The 17,318-nt window shown below is 39.2% G+C and overlaps 1 protein-coding gene across 11 annotated transcripts in view; it reads left to right on the top strand.

The window, feature by feature from the left end:
* The window catches only part of clcn1b (chloride channel, voltage-sensitive 1b), a 44,364-nt gene extending 27,337 nt beyond the window's left edge, over nt 1-17,027 (top strand). For 10 of the 11 annotated variants that reach the window (XM_081695894.1, XM_081695889.1, XM_081695890.1 and 7 more), the window contains 22 exons: nt 956-1,175; nt 1,483-1,614; nt 1,695-1,823; nt 2,153-2,286; nt 2,561-2,638; nt 6,615-6,693; nt 7,135-7,260; nt 7,407-7,491; nt 7,571-7,672; nt 7,872-7,956; nt 8,528-8,677; nt 9,074-9,143; nt 9,264-9,374; nt 9,507-9,723; nt 9,852-9,985; nt 10,408-10,589; nt 10,719-10,794; nt 13,263-13,339; nt 13,836-13,880; nt 14,016-14,120; nt 14,486-14,572; nt 14,790-17,027. In XM_081695894.1, coding sequence (XP_081552020.1) covers nt 956-1,175; nt 1,483-1,614; nt 1,695-1,823; nt 2,153-2,286; nt 2,561-2,638; nt 6,615-6,693; nt 7,135-7,260; nt 7,407-7,491; nt 7,571-7,672; nt 7,872-7,956; nt 8,528-8,677; nt 9,074-9,143; nt 9,264-9,374; nt 9,507-9,723; nt 9,852-9,985; nt 10,408-10,589; nt 10,719-10,794; nt 13,263-13,339; nt 13,836-13,880; nt 14,016-14,120; nt 14,486-14,572; nt 14,790-15,176 — 2,811 coding nt within the window. In that variant the 3' untranslated portion in view covers nt 15,177-17,027. The remainder of the gene's footprint in view (nt 1-955; nt 1,176-1,482; nt 1,615-1,694; nt 1,824-2,152; nt 2,287-2,560; nt 2,639-6,614; nt 6,694-7,134; nt 7,261-7,406; nt 7,492-7,570; nt 7,673-7,871; nt 7,957-8,527; nt 8,678-9,073; nt 9,144-9,263; nt 9,375-9,506; nt 9,724-9,851; nt 9,986-10,407; nt 10,590-10,718; nt 10,795-13,262; nt 13,340-13,835; nt 13,881-14,015; nt 14,121-14,485; nt 14,573-14,789) is intronic. The other variant, XM_081695888.1, reaches the window with a different exon arrangement.
* Nucleotides 17,028-17,318: the final 291 nt, after the last annotated feature.

Consider the following 17,318-nt stretch of genomic DNA (forward strand, 5'->3'; position numbering starts at 1 on the left):
CATATAATTCAAAGTAGAACTATATTATAATCGGAATCAAAAATCTTTGATTTTTAAAGCTGTACCTCTTGACTCAGTGATACAAAATTAAGGAAAAAATTATTCTGGATTCAGGATGGCTGCCACTAAGATACTCAATTATGTATTTTATGTATTTAAATCTTTCCTCCAAGATTTTTCTTAGAAGATTCATTAGAAGGATCCTGCTTCCTAAAAGAATGCTGTTCAACAATTTTATAACATTTTCATTTAAACAGTACATTCAAAAAACTTTACCTAAAATTGATTGATAGTTCAGATTAGTTAACTCCCAATCAAAAGGCACAGTGATGCTGTTTAAGTTTAAAATCCCAAAGACACGTTTGCTTCATAAGAAAGGGATATTTGAAAGCTGCCAACAGTGCCAGCCAGCCTGGGAGAGTGAAAGGGAGAGAAGACATGTCAGAGGGCAGATGAACATGCTTGGAGGACTGCGCTGACTGCTGGGTGCTGTGCACATGACCTGCAACTGTCCAGCAATGCATCCCACTAAGACAGCAGGGCCAAGGACACTCTCAGACCCTCGCTATGAATGGCTGCTACAGTGGAATTTAAACTTGGTCTCTCATATTGACACTGGCAACTCCAGAAAAGCTGATCCTGAAGAATTTATTTATTTATTTATTTTACTTTTTACTGTGTTTTGGGAAATTAGGTGTTTTGAGTTGTAGAAGGAATTGAGATGCTGATCAGTGGATGCTGAAGTATCCTGATTTGCTAACCCTTTACTCTATATCTATATAGTGTATCCAGCTCCTTATCTAAACTGTTCTTAAATTAAAAACCTATATAAGTTCTAGGTCAGTTCTCACCAACAGTCTCTTCGTTTCTCTTTGCATGGACTCTCTCTCTTTCTATCTCTCTGTCACACACACTTTCACACACACTTTTCACATTTACTCTCTCTTTCCTTCAGGTGTATGGACAATACAAGGAGCAGGTGGGTGATTTTGCCAGGAGGGAGGCCGCACGTCTGCTCACGGAGAACCAGTCGAAGAAACATGCTGATAACACCAGGGCCCCCAGAAAGGGCTACAGCCGAACCCATTGTATCACCATGGAATCAGGGCCTGTGACCCCAGGGTTCAGCCAGTCCTCCTCATTAAAGACGTCCCACCCCTTTTCTAAATGTCAAGGTGGGGCAGGAGATCAGCAGTTTGGGAAAAAAAAACTGCTAGTGTGGGGTTACCCCCTCACCTCTGAAAAATGCTAATCTTACATCTTACCTACTGCAGAAGAAACTGTAAAACTGCTCATTGTTCTTCCCAAAAGTGCATGCTGATGCAGTTTGGAGGCTAGGCAGTGAAACCTATTTAGTATAGAATTTAATTAACTCCAATTCTGAACACAGTAAAATCATACATGAAAGTTGACCACATAATTTTCAGTGTTTAATACTAATGATTGTCTTACTCATTGCGGGTGGGGTTTTTTACTATGCAGACTGCTGTGGGTGGATCCAGAGGTACATAGTTACAAAGCTTGGTGAGGACTGGATCTTCCTGGTGCTGCTAGGGTTCACTATGGCTCTAGTCAGCTGGAGTATGGATTACGCTAGTGCAAAGAGTCTGCAAGGTAGACTACCCAACTCCATATCCGATAAACTAGCTGAGCTGTATTTAAAGAATAAAAAACACTCTCTCCTCTTTTCTCAGCTTATAAATGGATGTATGCAGAGCTGAAAGAGAATGTGCTTCTTCAGTATTTGGCCTGGATCACATATCCTTTAATTCTCATCATATTCTCATCTGTCTTCTGCCACCTGATTGCCCCACAAGCTATAGGTATGTACTGCGTGTCCTGCTCTTCATTTCTTTTTCTCTATTACTAAAGTAGCCTACTCTCCTCTTCCTCCCCTGACGCTCAGGTTCTCCATTTCTCTTTAACTTTTTTTCTCACTCTTCCTTTTTTGATGGCTTCAGTTATGTTCCTGTCATCTTTTTTCTTCATATTTCACCTAAGTGAAATCTACCCCCCCCCCCCCCCCCCCCCCGGTGTCTTTTTCTTTCCACAAAATCCTCTTCTGTTAGTTGAATCTGAATGTGAACCCCTATTTGTCTTCACTTCTTCACATTTATGTTCACAGATATTGGTACACATCTTTTGTCTCCAGGGTCTGGTATTCCAGAGATGAAGACCATTCTGCGAGGAGTGGTTCTGAAGGAGTATTTGACTTTGAAGGCTTTTGTGGCTAAAGTCATTGGTTTGACCGCCAGCCTGGGCAGTGGTTTGCCTTTGGGAAAGGAGGTTGATGATATATTCTCCTCTTATAATCGTTCCTCTCTCTTTTCTCTCTCTCTCTCTCTCTCTCTCTCTCTCTCTCTCTCTCTCTCTCTCTCTCTCTCAATCTCATAGTGTATCACTGTGCCATATTGTAACAGTTGTGTTCTCATAGTTTAGTTAAAAAAAAACCTTACAGAATGGAACATAATATGCTTGTGGAGTTGCCTTTAAGTTCTGTTTACCAAGTGAAAGCTAATAAACAACGTCATGGCCATCTGTGTCATTTTACAATTTACAGGGCCCTTTTGTCCACATCGCCAGTATCTGTGCTGTCGTGCTAAGCAAGGTCATGTCCATCTTCACAGGGGTGTATGAGGTAAAATTGCCGCCAGCACCTTGATGCCAGTGTGTGTTCAAGGCTGACTATGAGGCTGTCCTGGCATGATTTTGTCTCACGAGCATGTTCATGCTGGACCAGCTCTGCTTTCACTTCATTAATCTCTGCTCCACTAGCGATACAGTCAATTCTACCCATTTTCATTGGTTAAAGGCAATGGTGCTATTGTACTTAGTGACATAATACTTTATGTCTGACAGTCTGTCTCCCCTATCTATTTATCTGTCTGTGTTCTTTTAAAGGCGCCATAGAATGTTTTAATAAATATTTTACATTTTTTTTCTATGACGTATATATAAAAGGTTTGTGACTTTGGTCAGGGTGAAAAATGCCCAGATGCAGTTATACATGCCCATTTACAACCCTATTATTTGTCCCTAGAATGAAACAGACTGTTTTCTTTTTTTTTTTTTTTTTTTTTACAGCCCTTTTATGTGGGCCCCTCATGTTAATATCTCTTCCAATATTTTTCTTTAAAATAGAGTGCAACAATATGGTTCAAAGCTTTCCTGAATCTGTAGCCCTTTCAATTTTATAGATCATAGGAGTTATGCGCTTATGAATAGATTAAGAAACATATCATCTGCCTCTCATCATGGGATTTGTGTTTTTGTTTGAAACTGATGAATGGACACTAAGGAAATCACTAAGGACAACTACCCCCACAACTAAATAACCCTGCAGCCTCATCTGTTACACAATCAATTACTCCTCAACACAAATGAACCCCCAAAGCCCCTCAACATCTTCTACAGCTAAATTACCCCTCAACTACAACCACTGTAACAGCTAAGAAACTCCTCAGTCTTACACTACACTAACATTACACTAACATTCTTGGACTAACATTATGCTAACGTTCTTGGACTAACATTGTACCATTGTTTTCACAATAACATTAAAATAACATATTTGCCATAATGATCTTGGACTAATGCTAAAATAATTTTCTTGGAATAACTTTAGACTAATCTTTTCACAATAATGTTAAAATAACATTCTCAGAGTATTGTTATACTAATGTTTTTGCAGTAATGCTAAAATAACATTCTTGGACTAGTGTTCAAAGAAATGTTATACTAACATTCTCAGACTAATGTTCTATTAACATTATTGCAATGACATCAATGTTTTTGGACTAACGTTACACTATTATTCTTGGACTAACAAATGTACTCGTACTAACATTACCATTTTTGGACGAACCTTCTCAGAAATATGGTATTATTGTTGAGGGGTTATTTAGCTGTTGGGATAATTTTGCATTAAGACTAATAAAATGTAAGGTAGTTCAGGCCAAAGGGTTATTAAGCAGTAGGGATAGATGTCGAGGGCAATTTAACTGATGGGGAAGTTGTTGTTGAGGGGCTGTGTTGAGTTGAGGCTAAGGGGTAATTTAGCTGTTGGAGTAGTTGTGGTTGAGAAGTTACTTAGCTTTATATTGGTTTGACATGTTTTATGTTGGCTTACAAAGCAGACTGTTTGGTTGTTTTAACATTGATAAATTCTGTTAAATGAAGTTAATTGCTGTTTAAATGTAAAATGAAATCCTGAAATACTGTTAAATGATGTAAAGCACTTGATTAAATGTAAAAAGGGGTAGTGGGGTAGATGAAGCTGTTGTGGTTGTGTAGCTGTTGTGTTAGTTGTGATTGAAAGCAGTTAGATAGGATAGTTGTTCAGGAATATTTTGCTGTGGGGTGTAATTGTGGTTGGGGGCTAATTGGCTAGTTGTGGTTGAGGGGTGTTGCACTGTTGTTATTGTTTTAAGGGGTTTTTGGCCGTGGGGGTGAATTTGGTTGAGGAGTAATTGGCTATAGGGCAGTTGTGGTTGAGGGGCTATTTAGCTGTGGGCATAGTATTTGAGGGCAATTTGGATTATGGAGTATTTGTTGTTGAGCATATGGCTATGGGGTTTTATTTGTGTTAAGTAGTAACTGCCTATGGGGGAAGTTGAGCTTGTGGGGTTATTTATCTGTTTGTGTAGTTTTGGTTGAAGGGTTTTAGACTGATAGGGGTTATTTAGCTGTGGGGGTAGTTTTTGATGCAAATTTGGCTGATGGGGTAAATGTTGAGGGGCTGTGAGGTTTATTGGGTTGAGGGCTAATTGGCTGTATGGTTTTGAGGCTGAAGGGGTGGTTGTGGTTGAAGGTTATTTAGCTTTGGGGTAGTTGTTGAGGGCAATTTGAGGAAATCTGCACTATGACAAAACTTTGTGGAATATTAGTCCAAGAACATTAATGTAGTATAACATTAGTCTGAGAACTAATTGTTTTGGTATTTTCCAAGAATGTTAGTATAACCTTCGTCTGCGAACATTATTTTAATGTTATTGCGAAAACATTATTTTAACAATAGTCTGAGAACATTAGTATAACATTTGTCTGAGTACATTATTTTAACATTAGTCTTATAGTATAGCATTAGCCTGAAAGCATTATATTAACATGATTGCTAAAACGTTAGTATAAGGTTGGTCCAGGAACGTTATTATTGGAATTGTGATGCCCATCTTTTTAATTGTCCAGTGCTGAGCAAAGCCTTCTCAAAGTTGTCTGAGGTTTGAGAAACGTTCCAGAGTGAAATATGCAGAGCAAACTAATCACTTGTCTTGTTAAATATGAATGTAGCCATGCCTTTTACTGTTGAAGTTATACATATTTCTTAGGGTAGAACATGGGCTGGTGTATGCAAATTTTAGGGGCGTAAATATAATCAAGGATGTTACATAACAGTCTAGGATTTTTGGAATTGGTCCGTTTTATAACCCCATTTTACATCTGAGGGAGCCGACAACAAAGTTTGAGGCTCACAGTATGATAGTCCAATATACAGAGCTCTCTTTATTCATGCCAAGGTAAATACAGTTTTCCATTCTATGGCACCTGTAAGCACTCCAGCCATCATTTATTTTTTATTGAATCAATTTCACCCTCTCTTTCTATTTGTTTTTGTGTTCCCATCTTCATGCACCTCTCCTTTAACTCTGCCTTATATTATTATCTATTTCTATTCACATTTGTTTTTCTCTATCTGTCGTAATAGTCTTTACTGGTATGAGTAAGTTTCTCTCTTCATCAGACTGTATGTGTATGTCCCTGCGCTCTTTTCTTAACCCCGGCCAGAATAGCGCCCATGTTCAGGACCTGCTGATTTGTGCGTGTGCAGTGGGAGTGGCCACCTGTTTCGCCGCCCCTGTGGGAGGCAAGTTATCCCTATTTTGGTCAGTGCACGCTGCATCATGTACACAGTATGAACTCTCTCTACTAAAAGAGAACAGCCAAGATCACTCATATATTGCTTTTGGAAATGATTCCTGAGTAAAACGTAATGTTAGGTATTCTAAGTAATAGTAAGAAATATGCACAGTAATTCCATCACTATAGTATACTCCCTAAGTAAGCTGTCATACAGTACCTTTCTTTGTATTCACAAAATGTACAAGCAGACTGCAGTGTAACAGCACTGATAGTTTTGTACTGCTCTTGAGTATGTAAACCCAGTCATACAGACATGGTTATTAAGGACAGATAATGTAAAGCTGGTGGGAGTCCTGCTGCGTAGACAATGTGTGTACAGTGCTATAGAGGGCTTGGTCTTGGCTTTGGTCCTATGCTGCTAACCTGCTGAAATGGCATGCTGGCCTCCTCAGTATGATTTATTCCCTTCCTCCGTTTGTTTTCCCGCTGTTGCCCTCTTTTCTCATTCTCTTTATTCTCTCCTGTCATGCCAATTCTCGCGCTTCTTTCTTCATTTTCCTCTTTCATCATGCTTCTCTTCCACCCACACAACTGCCTCTTTCTGCCATCCTCAATTGGTACTCATCCTTGCGCATCCCTCCATTTCTGTGCTCTCTCCCCCACTCGTCCCTCCATTACCCATCTTCTCATCTCTCACCTCCATAACCCCCATACTCTCTCTTTCTTTCTCTTTGCACCTCTGTCTCTCTCAGTAGAACCCCTATAGTTACACTGATATTCTGACAGTGGGGTGTGCCGTTGGGGTCGGCTGCTGTTTTGGAACTCCTCTTGGAGGTAAAACAGCTTTCCCTCCCTGTGTCTGCCTTTCTTGTTCCCTTTTCTCTCCTTTCACATTGCAAAAGACATTTTTCCCACCAAGTTATTTAGCTTTTAAATGGTTCAGTAATTAAAAGACAAAAGCTAAAATTAATTGTTATTGAATCATTGATATTTGTAATCATTACTTTGGTCTCTTTCCCTCTTCCTCCTTTTCTGCATGTGTCTCTTTGTATACCCAGCTCTCTTTTTTCATGTTCTGTTCACATGTTTATTTCCCACCTTGTGCCCCCTCTTCTGTTTATTCATCTTATTTGTCCTTATACCATCTGTATCCTTTTTTACCCACTGGATCTTTCTTACTCACTGCATTCCTCATATTATCCACACCACAACCTCTCTGTGACCCCTTCTCTCTCTCTCCCTCTCTTCTCCCTCTCTCTTCCCTCTCTTCTGCAGGTGTGTTGTTCAGTATTGAGGTCACGTCCACATATTTTGCGGTGAGGAATTACTGGAGAGGATTCTTCGCAGCCACCTTCAGTGCCTTTATATTCAGAGTGCTGTCTGTGTGGAACAAAGATTCGGGTTGGACGAACACAGAAACCTGGTTTAATAGTCCAATATAAATGCACATCTCACATATTAATCTTATTATATGTCCATTGCTAGTTCAGTCAAGTGATAAGTCATTTTCGTGAGGATGGTATAATTAATTGTATCTATTTTCACAGTCACAATTACAGCTTTGTTCCGCACAAACTTTCGAATGGACTTTCCCTTTGACTTGCAGGAGCTGCCAGCATTTGCTATAATTGGGTGGGTTAAGCATCATGTGCAGAACAATTCAGTTCAGGTTCTGTGGAATCTTTATTAATGATGTGGTCTTCTGTTATAGGATCTCATGTGGATTTCTGGGAGCATTTTTTGTCTATCTCAACAGACAGGTTGTGCTATTCATGAGAAGACCAACAATCCTTGCAGGCTTTCTCACCAAACAGTGAGACTTTACCTATCACACATGCATTGCTTTTTGACCCGATGTAAATGTGGTCTATAACCTTAATTCATTTACCATTTACACAATTACTTGTTATATATTACTTCTTTCATACAATATCACTATATCGCTATATCATTATTTTAACTTAACCCAAATACTTGACCCTTATAACAAGTTGTCTGTTTGTTTATTTTAGCCGGTTGATTTACCCTGGTGTGGTGACACTGATTATTGCCACCTTTACATTCCCTCCAGGCTTTGGCCAGTTCATGGCTGGCGAGGTATGGTGTCCTGTGTGTGTGCTTTCTCTGTGCCTGTTGGTAGAGTGAAATGGTTCACTCATAGCTCAGAGCTCCAGTCTGTACCTTTACATGGTTTTGGTTCCTCTTGAACTTGCAGATTTCAAAATTCAAGCTGGGACTTTTTGTCTTCACTGTTTTAAATTATTTTTGAATGATTGCCAGTCAGTGGCACAGGCTGGAGATAGTTTTATAGCTTTCAAACAGAAATGCAAAAATGCATGGTCCTGACTGGTTAATCCTTTTTGTCACCATAACACGTTAGTCAATAAAATGTGGTTAAATAAATTAAGGGATGCCATTTGACATTTGGGGTGCAAATACTGTGTCAAACAATTATACTTTATATATACAGTATTAGCTGCACTGTATGTATGTTTTGTAAATCCTCCATTAATTAAACACCATACACCAATGCTACCAGTAACAGATACTACAGACACTACAAATTATAATTGCAATGCATGAAGGTGTTCCAGAAGGACTGAGCATGTAGGTGTCTAAATTAAAAGAGTAAAATTACTACTTGTCTTACCTATCCTGGTGTATAAAGCTGATGCCAAGAGATTGCATCAACTCACTCTTTGATAACTTCACCTGGACAAAGATCACTACTCCACCCCCTGGCCTCGGCCGCTCCACCGTCTGGCTTCATCCGCAAGTCAATGTCTTCATTGTCCTCATTATCTTTTTCATCATGAAGGTACACATTCACTCACCATTCACTCACCAATGCATATTATTTTATAGACAAAATGAGTTTATTTATTTATTTAGCACAATGCATAGACAAAGCAATGTATCACAAATTCATGACTTCTAATTATAAGCTCTTAAAGCTTATGTGAGGTTTTTTTTTTTGTAATTAGTGATGAGATATATGTCTCAACATTAATAAAGTAATTATATCCTAACCTATTTTTAAATTGTGCCCTATAGTTTGTTTGGAGATTAGATTTATACTTTCTGAGTCCTTAAACACATACACATGGCCTTGCAGGGTTCATTTTAAATCCTTCCTAAAGCCTATGTTAAAATACTAAGCTATATTATGACTTGTTTTTTAATGACTGCTTTGTTATCTCTTTTTGTGACTCAGTTTTGGATGTCTGCAGTATCTACAACAATGCCTATCCCATCTGGTGCCTTCATGCCTGTCTTTGTTCTTGGTCTGTGGGTTAACATAATGATTAACCATCATCCAATAAGTTCCAGTTTGTAGCATAATAATTATTTGGAAGGGGACAAGCCTGATATCTGACCAGCCTTAAATGTCACTGCATACACAGGAGCTGCCTTTGGCCGCTTGGTGGGAGAGATCATGGCCATACTGTTCCCATCTGGAATTCTGTTTGATGACATTATTTACCAAATCCTGCCCGGAGGCTATGCTGTAATTGGTCAGTAATTATTTCCTGCCCACTAAATGCTATCTCCTCATGTACTGCAACCTTTTAGCTGTCTGCTTTATTTACCTTATGTCATCATCTTTTTGTGTTTCTGGTTGTGTTTTTATGCAACACGTGTCCAAGCAGGTGCAGCAGCCATGACCGGTGCGGTCACACACACAGTGTCGACAGCTGTCATCTGCTTCGAACTGACAGGGCAGATCTCTCACATCCTGCCCATGATGGTGGCTGTGATCCTGGCAAACATGGTGGCACAAAGCCTGCAGCCCTCTCTATATGACTCAATCATTCAGGTCAAGAAGCTTCCCTACTTGCCTGAGCTTGGCTTTGGACACATCAGGTACCATGACAAAGACCAAAGGCCAGAACTGCAGCTGACTACTCATTCACCTTATTCATTCTATTCAGACTGTTCATTTTAAGCAGTTGTAATTGCTTCTTCACTCTCTGACCTCTCATCTTTCTCAGTAAGTATAATATTTTTGTGGAGGACATCATGTTGAAGAAGGTGAAGTTTGTGTCTCTTCAGTCCACCTACTCTGAGCTTCTTCACCTTCTGGAGACCACCACCTTCAAAACAATCCCACTTGTTGATTCTAAAGGTGTGCTTGCATCTCTCCCTCTCTCTCCATCTGTGTGTGTATGAAAACATTGAAGAGTTTCTACAGACCTTGAAATTCCACATGCTTTGAACTGTGTCTAGTGGGAAATCAGGTCATTCTTAAAGAAGGACTGAACCAGTATATTGTTGAACGGTTCATGGCAGGTACTGTGAGTTTGCAGGCTACCTTTGGGTTTTATAAAAGAATAACCTGTCTGGGTGTAGCGTAAAGAGTAAACGATGATACACTTTCTAGGTCAGTGCTCTGTGGGTGACATTTTGTGCTCATTACACCTGATTTCTTTTTATATGTATATCTCTAAAAATATTACACATATTAATAAGTATATTTCTGTGTGACCTTATACAGCCACAGAATGTATACTTATATATGATAGATGTTAATCATTCCTCTTTCTCCAGAGTCAATGATTTTACTGGGCTCTATTGAGAGGTGTGAAGTCCAAGCTGCCTGTGACTGGTGGTTATCAGAAGAGAGGCGGGTTTATAACCAACGTCAGGTTACACTCCATCAGGGGTCAAAGGTCAGATGGGAGTCTTTAACATTTATAGATGAAGAGGGAGAAGAGGAGAACAGACAGAAGGTAAATGTAAAAATGTTAAAATGTACTCAAAGAGCAGCTGTTGTTGCAAGATGAGGTTTAGTTTTCAGTTTATTTTAAACTGTCTATAATACAAACATTTTTTTCTCTCCAATTTAAAATTATTTGTAGAGAAGCACTGAGACTCTAAATGGCCCACTGACATCTGAAAAACCATCAGAGGACTCCACCAGAAACATGAGTTCTGGTGAGTCTGGTTCAGGATCATAGTTTCTAATACTACTCTTTTAATGATGTGCTATATAGTTAGGCTAGATAATGTACATTTATAAAGATACTACACTGTTACAACCAATGGGGACACTAGCTTGCTTTGTGTGATGTGTCATTATATTATTATTATAATATAATTGTAAGGTGGGCTTGAACCTAGGTCAGTTAGGTGATAACACCAACAGCCTACTGGGTGAGCAACCACACTCTAACAACAGCGGGCCCGTGTGTAGAACAGTTAGATCTTGGACCAGGTAAAACAAAAGGAAAAAACTAAACACCATGCCGAACATGGAAAAAGGGGGCTCAAAGGACACCATGGGAAGAAATGGCAACCCCGATACACTGGGGAAAACCAAACTAAAAATTCCCAAACAAAACCAGAAAACAGGGAGGAACTTGAATGGCTAAGGGAAGCCTCAGGAGAGAGAGACAGACTTGAGAAGGAAAACTGGAGAGGGGAGGGGACGTGTAAAAACACAAACACCCTCGCAGGCAAGAATTGAGGTGTAGCACGAGGGCTCACAGGCCTCAATACCTGAAGTTACTGGCTAGGAGCTTGGCTCAGAACTTTGGCAAAAACCCAGCATTGAATGATTAGGTCACTGGGTTTAAATAAACTATAGCCCAGCTGTTGGGTGTTAAACCTGATTAGTAGTATGGTTGACTCAAGGCCTCCCTCTGGTGGTCAGAGGGGGCTTGGGCCTGGTGCCAACCCTTACAATAATATTATATAATATTATTATTAAGAAATGACAAGGAAGCATTTGGTGTGGTGGATGGCGCAAAACCAGTAAAGCCAGATGGGTCTTTGAAAGTGAATTGATTGAATTGCATCTCTAAATTGATTTGAGGAAGTAAACAAGGTAATGAAAACCGATACATTCGTTATTCCAAGATTAGAAGATTGTATTAATGAAATTTGTCAGGTCCAAATAGTATCCAAGTTTGATCCTCTCAGAGGCCATTGGCAAATGCCTTTCACAGACAGGGCTAAAGATAGGTTTGCTTTTTGCACTCTTGAAGCGCTCTGTTGATGCTGTATTCTTCCATTTGGAATGAAGAATGCTCCAGCTATATTTCTGCAGTTGTTGGACATGGTAAACCTTGCTGATGGAAAATTATGTTGTGGTTTGTAATGCATCTTTACATGAGCACTTGGAGCATATGAAGCAGCTGTTGGCGTGGCTAGAGACAGTAGATTTGGTGGTAAAGAGATTTGTACGGCCCAGTTAACTTGTTCTAATTTTGGCAATATAGCATTTTGAGTTTTATCTAGCTAGTGCAGGTGGTGAAAGAGTTTTTAGTTGGAGTTGAATTCTACAGCCATGCAGTTTAACAACAGTGCATGTCCTAGGGAAGGACATGCACTATCACATTGTTGAGGAGGTAGCTTTTGATAGCTTTAGATTTAAGTTATATTCTTATTTTATAGTAGGAAAAAATACATGCACAGTTAGTGTTAGTTTTACTTTATTGAAAAGTGAAAGAAAAAAACTAATAATTTACTGAAAGAAAAAAATGAAAGCTATTTCTTTTTTATAAGGGGGAAGAAATGTTAGGATAGATAAGATAAATATTTTACAGACGCTACACTATCACAACTGAGGGGGAGTAGCTTGCCTCCATTATGATATGTCATTATGACATAAAGATTAGAGAAGATGTCAAGGGAGTGTTCAGTGTTGTGGTTGGTGGTATTTTTAAACTGGGATTGTACCTCTTTCCTCTGGATTGCCTTTGATGTTTGATGTTTTCTTCAGATTTTTTTTATTTCTAGGTTCACTATAAAACTATAAAACACCAATATGATTTCTTGGGTATTAGTTGTTCTGAATTCCAGAGGTAAGCTGGTATTTCCCCACTGTCATGGAAGCACCTTTCAGACATCCTGACCTACATGCCCATTTCCTCAAACTGAGGTTAGGGACTTCAGCTAGTTAGTCTAGAGTAATCAGGAACCTAGACTACAAATTAATGGATGTTATGTAGGCTGCTGGCAGGAGTTCATAACAGCATTTATAAAGGAATAGATCAGAAGACATTTGCCATTAGTGTAACAGGCTCGATCACTAATATAATCAACACTCATATAATCAACCCAAGCAGTAGTACTCAGTCCCATTCCCCTAGTCCCTCATTGCAGGCCTATTCTCATCGTCCCCATTCCCCTAGTCCCCATTCCCTTAACCCCTTTTCCCCTAATCCCCATTCTCCTAGTATCCTTTCCTCTAGTCCCCCTTTTAGTGTCCTTCACAAGATTGCTAATTATAGTTTGAATGGCCTCACTAATTGTCATTGCAGATGTGTGGTATTTCTATCTGTCCAGTGCTTTGACATTTGTGTGGAGTGATCAGAAATGATAGTGTTGTTTTAGAGCACATAAGCAGAATGGTTCATGAGTGGACTGACAGCAGTGTGGTGTCTCATCAATGATTGCAGGTGCTTTAAAATCCATGCGGAGTGCTATTCATCGCCTTTTCTCCACCACATCCTCATCAGAGCAGGCTGAGACACAGGTGCGTCTCACACATTCTGGCAAAAGAGGAATAAGTGCCAGCAAAGTGATTGTGCATTGGTCTGCTTACAGACAGCTCTGACTCAGACCTTCCCAGGATGCTGGGATCTGTGCTGGCAGACAAATGATGATATATTCTGTGCTCTTATATGTCAGCTGTCATTACTGTGTTGTCTCTGTAACACTAGGTGGAGACAACATTCCTCATTTTCTTATGCGGTGTTTTTCAGTGCAGTGATGCTATATTTTGGCATTACCTGCTTTCTAGGCAATTGGAGCACTGCTTCTCTAAGGAAGTAGCTCTCACCAGTAGGACACATGAGGAACTCTCTATGAAATATTTATAGTTACAATGTATAGTTACAAAGGGAAAAAGCTGAGGTGCTTATTTTAGTGTGACTAATGAAGCAACACTACCCTACAAATTATTCCCTGTTTGTCTTTCTATACACATACAAAACTACATAGCATGTTTTCTCTCTTATTCCATTCCATAGGACACCTTGCCATCTTCTGTAACGGAGAGCATGACTCCAGAAGAGGTAAAGAAACAAATAATTTAAGATCCAGTCAAGTTACATTACCTGAATCAGAGTATTTATTCCTTTGATTATCCACATATTTAAATCACTCATGGTGACATCACCACTCAAAACACTTCTGATTGCCTTGTGCAGATCAAAGCTTGGGAGGAATCTGAGCTGAATAAGTCAGTTGACATTGATCAGATTCGCATTGATCCTGCCCCTTTCCAGCTGGTGGAAAAAACATCATTGCATAAGGTACCTTCACCTAGCTTTGCAGGCTGGAACATTGTTATTTTCATGCAGGCATTTATAAACCAATCAAGTCATTAATATAACTAAAAATACATTGGAAATTTTTAACGTTTGTCATGTAAGCATGCTTATGAATTAGGAAATAACTTCCAGTATTATCACATCAGTACCTTGCATTACATATAGTATCCATTACTGTTATGCACTATTTTAAATAATACTGTTAAGTTCCATTAAGGCATGTTATATACTTTATGCTATCTCTCTCTCTCTCTCTCTCTCCCTCTCTCTCTCTCTCTCTCTCTCTCTCTCTCTCTCTCTCTCTCTCTCTCTCTCTCTCTCTCTCTCTCTCTCTCTCTCTCTCTCAGACACACACCCTCTTCTCTTTGTTGGGATTTAGTCATGCCTATGTCACCAGCACAGGAAAACTTGTGGGAGTTGTTGCACTTAAAGAGGTGAGTATCTCATATATATATTTTCCTATATCTTTTCCTCTTACTTTTGGACATTATCATTAATTATCACTAAATCAGAATTCTGGGATTTTAAGTAAGACCTTTTACTGATACTGTGTGTGAGGATGTATATGATTTCATGCCATTTGTATGTAAGTATGTAAGTATGTATGTATATTGCATAAGTATGTGAAGTCCCTGTCTGACCATCTCTCAGCTCCAGAAGGCCATTGAGGGTTCGACTCGTAGTGGAGTGCGCTTGCGGCCTCCTCTAGCCAGTTTCAGAGATGCCAACCACAAGGCCCAAAAGCCCTCTCGCCTGTCTTCCGCCCCTTCCCCACCCAGTGACAGAGACCTGTGGAGTGTACAAGAGAAGAGAGAGGCGCACAGCGACCGCCGAGCCAAATCGACCCAGGCCACAGAATCAGAGTGCTGGGCACTAACAGCAGCCATAAGCACTAACAGCAGCCATGCAGACACTCCTTCCCAGAGGCCTGGACCCTCCCCTTCCTCCCCTCCTCTTTTTCCTCCCATCTCTCATTCCTCTATTGTCTCCCCTAATGAGAGATGTGAGGAGAGGGAGAGTGGCAAAAAGCCTGTTTAAGTTGTTGTTCTTCCCCACAATCTCACGCCTCTGCAGGGAGGTGCATTTGGGGACATTCTCAGGCTCAAACATAGCTGCCTTCAGTTATACATGTGCTAGAGAGGTGTCCAGTATGACAGCAGGTGTTTTGTTTTTTTTTAGGGTGATTTTCTAATCTTGACACTGAGCCCTTGCTCTCACATCCAATACTCTTGCAACTGCTGGCTCAGAATACCGACAAGTATCTGTAGCTTTTCTGTAGTACCTGTATGCTTTTTCAGCTTACTGAGAAGCCCACTTACTGTGTTCATTACCAAGATGATTCACTAGATTATTTCCTATTTTTTTCAATTTTGATTTGTGATTATAGTTTAGACAGATTTTTTATGGCATAATTACTGGTATCCTTAAAATGTTTAATGATATATATATATATATATATATATTGTTTTGCAGAAGTGCTGACACTTTACACCAAAATAAACATTTAATCATTTAAAAAAATCTTCACCATTCAGCATTATTTTTCTTTGTTTATTTTTGTTGGTTATTCATTATTGTTGTCTGGGGAGATGTTTAGAGTAGGAAAGGATTTTAGCCTGTGGTTTAGGAGATTTTTTTTCTCGTGCAGGAAAAAGAAGAAAGGAGAGTGAGAGGGGTGGAGAAATATGGAGAGAGAGAGGTGAAAGCACAGTGGAAGAACCATGTCGTTAGACCCTTCAGACAAGCATGCATAGATATAAGCATCACATATCAAAATCCCACTTACAATTATTAGAATCAGTTCATTCCCAAATGTATTAATTTTCTTCTGTATAGCACATATTTGGATCACATCTATTACAAATGTCTGAATGTTTACATTGCTTTTAAAACAGATTCATGGATAATAATGACTTTTTGTTGTGATTCTTCCATAAAAAAGAGACAGCTCGGATTAGAGAGGCAGAGACTGCCAGACAGAGAGAAAGAGAGGGAGAAAGAGAGAGAAAGAAAAAGAGCAAACTTGAGGTTAAAGAAGAAAAAATTACAGTCATGCCAACATACTACTGAATTGAAAGATGGCAGTGAAAATCAGTTCAACAATCTGCAAACACAAAGAGTAATATTGAAGAAAAAACATTTGGCTTCTCATTATTAATTTATTCATCTCATCATATCTTATCTTACATATAAAGCAATAAATTAACTAAGAGGAAACATTACTCTTCTTGTCACAAGACTGTGACCTGTCTGACTTAATTCACTCTTGATGCCTTGTTTAACATATTTGACTCATATCACTATAATGTTCAGTTTGTATGCCAAAGAGTGAGACAGGTAGATGACTGTGCTGTATTGGATCAACTAAAATTAAAAGAACGAATTGAAACAGAATTTAGCTTGAGTAAAATCAGCCACTGTGGGTTTAAAAATAAGTTCCCACCCAAAAACTGACAAGCTACCAAATTCAAGGACACCAAGTTTGCTTTCTATTTCCCTTGCTCTTTGTCTTTCTTTCTTTCTTAGCAATACAAAAATTATTATTTCACAAATATCTGTGAAGTAGAGAAAACAATTCAGTAAAGGATATAGCTTCAGTGAATCAAAAACCAATCAACCTGTAGTAAATCAAGGCCAATATGACCACAAGCTCACTCAACACAGAGTGATGTCATTTAAAGCAATTGTGCCTACGTCACTAAATAATAAGTACTATACAGGCTGCAAAGTTAAGCTTCTCCCCCAAATTATTCTTAAATAAATAAAAGAGCACATATTATTTACTGGGCGCTACTATCACCTGAGATGGGCAAAAGCAATGAAAGTTCAAGAGATCACTGAAGTTCATAGATGTTTAAAAACAGCTATGACGTAAAAGCTTTGCCAACATTAAATGCATTTTTAATGAGTACACATCAGTCAAGTGTTTAATGTTCGTTCTGCCTCCAGGCAATGATGCTATAGCTCCTCTACAAAGAATTACTATCAAGAGTTACAAGTGATGTTTACATTGCTTAAACAGACACTTCCATGTAGCCTTTGTTACCAAATGCTTGAGTAAATTGGATATAAAGCCACACACCCTCATGCTCACACACAGGTATTTCCTCAGCCCTTCCATTGTGCCCAGTCTCCATGCCGTTCACAAATGCCCAGCAGAATGACATGTGCCCCGACACA

The sequence above is a fragment of the Electrophorus electricus genome, chromosome 14, assembly GCF_041902795.1.
Source record: "Electrophorus electricus isolate QZ-2024a chromosome 14, ASM4190279v1, whole genome shotgun sequence".
In the NCBI taxonomy this organism is placed as follows: Eukaryota; Metazoa; Chordata; class Actinopteri; order Gymnotiformes; family Gymnotidae; genus Electrophorus; species Electrophorus electricus.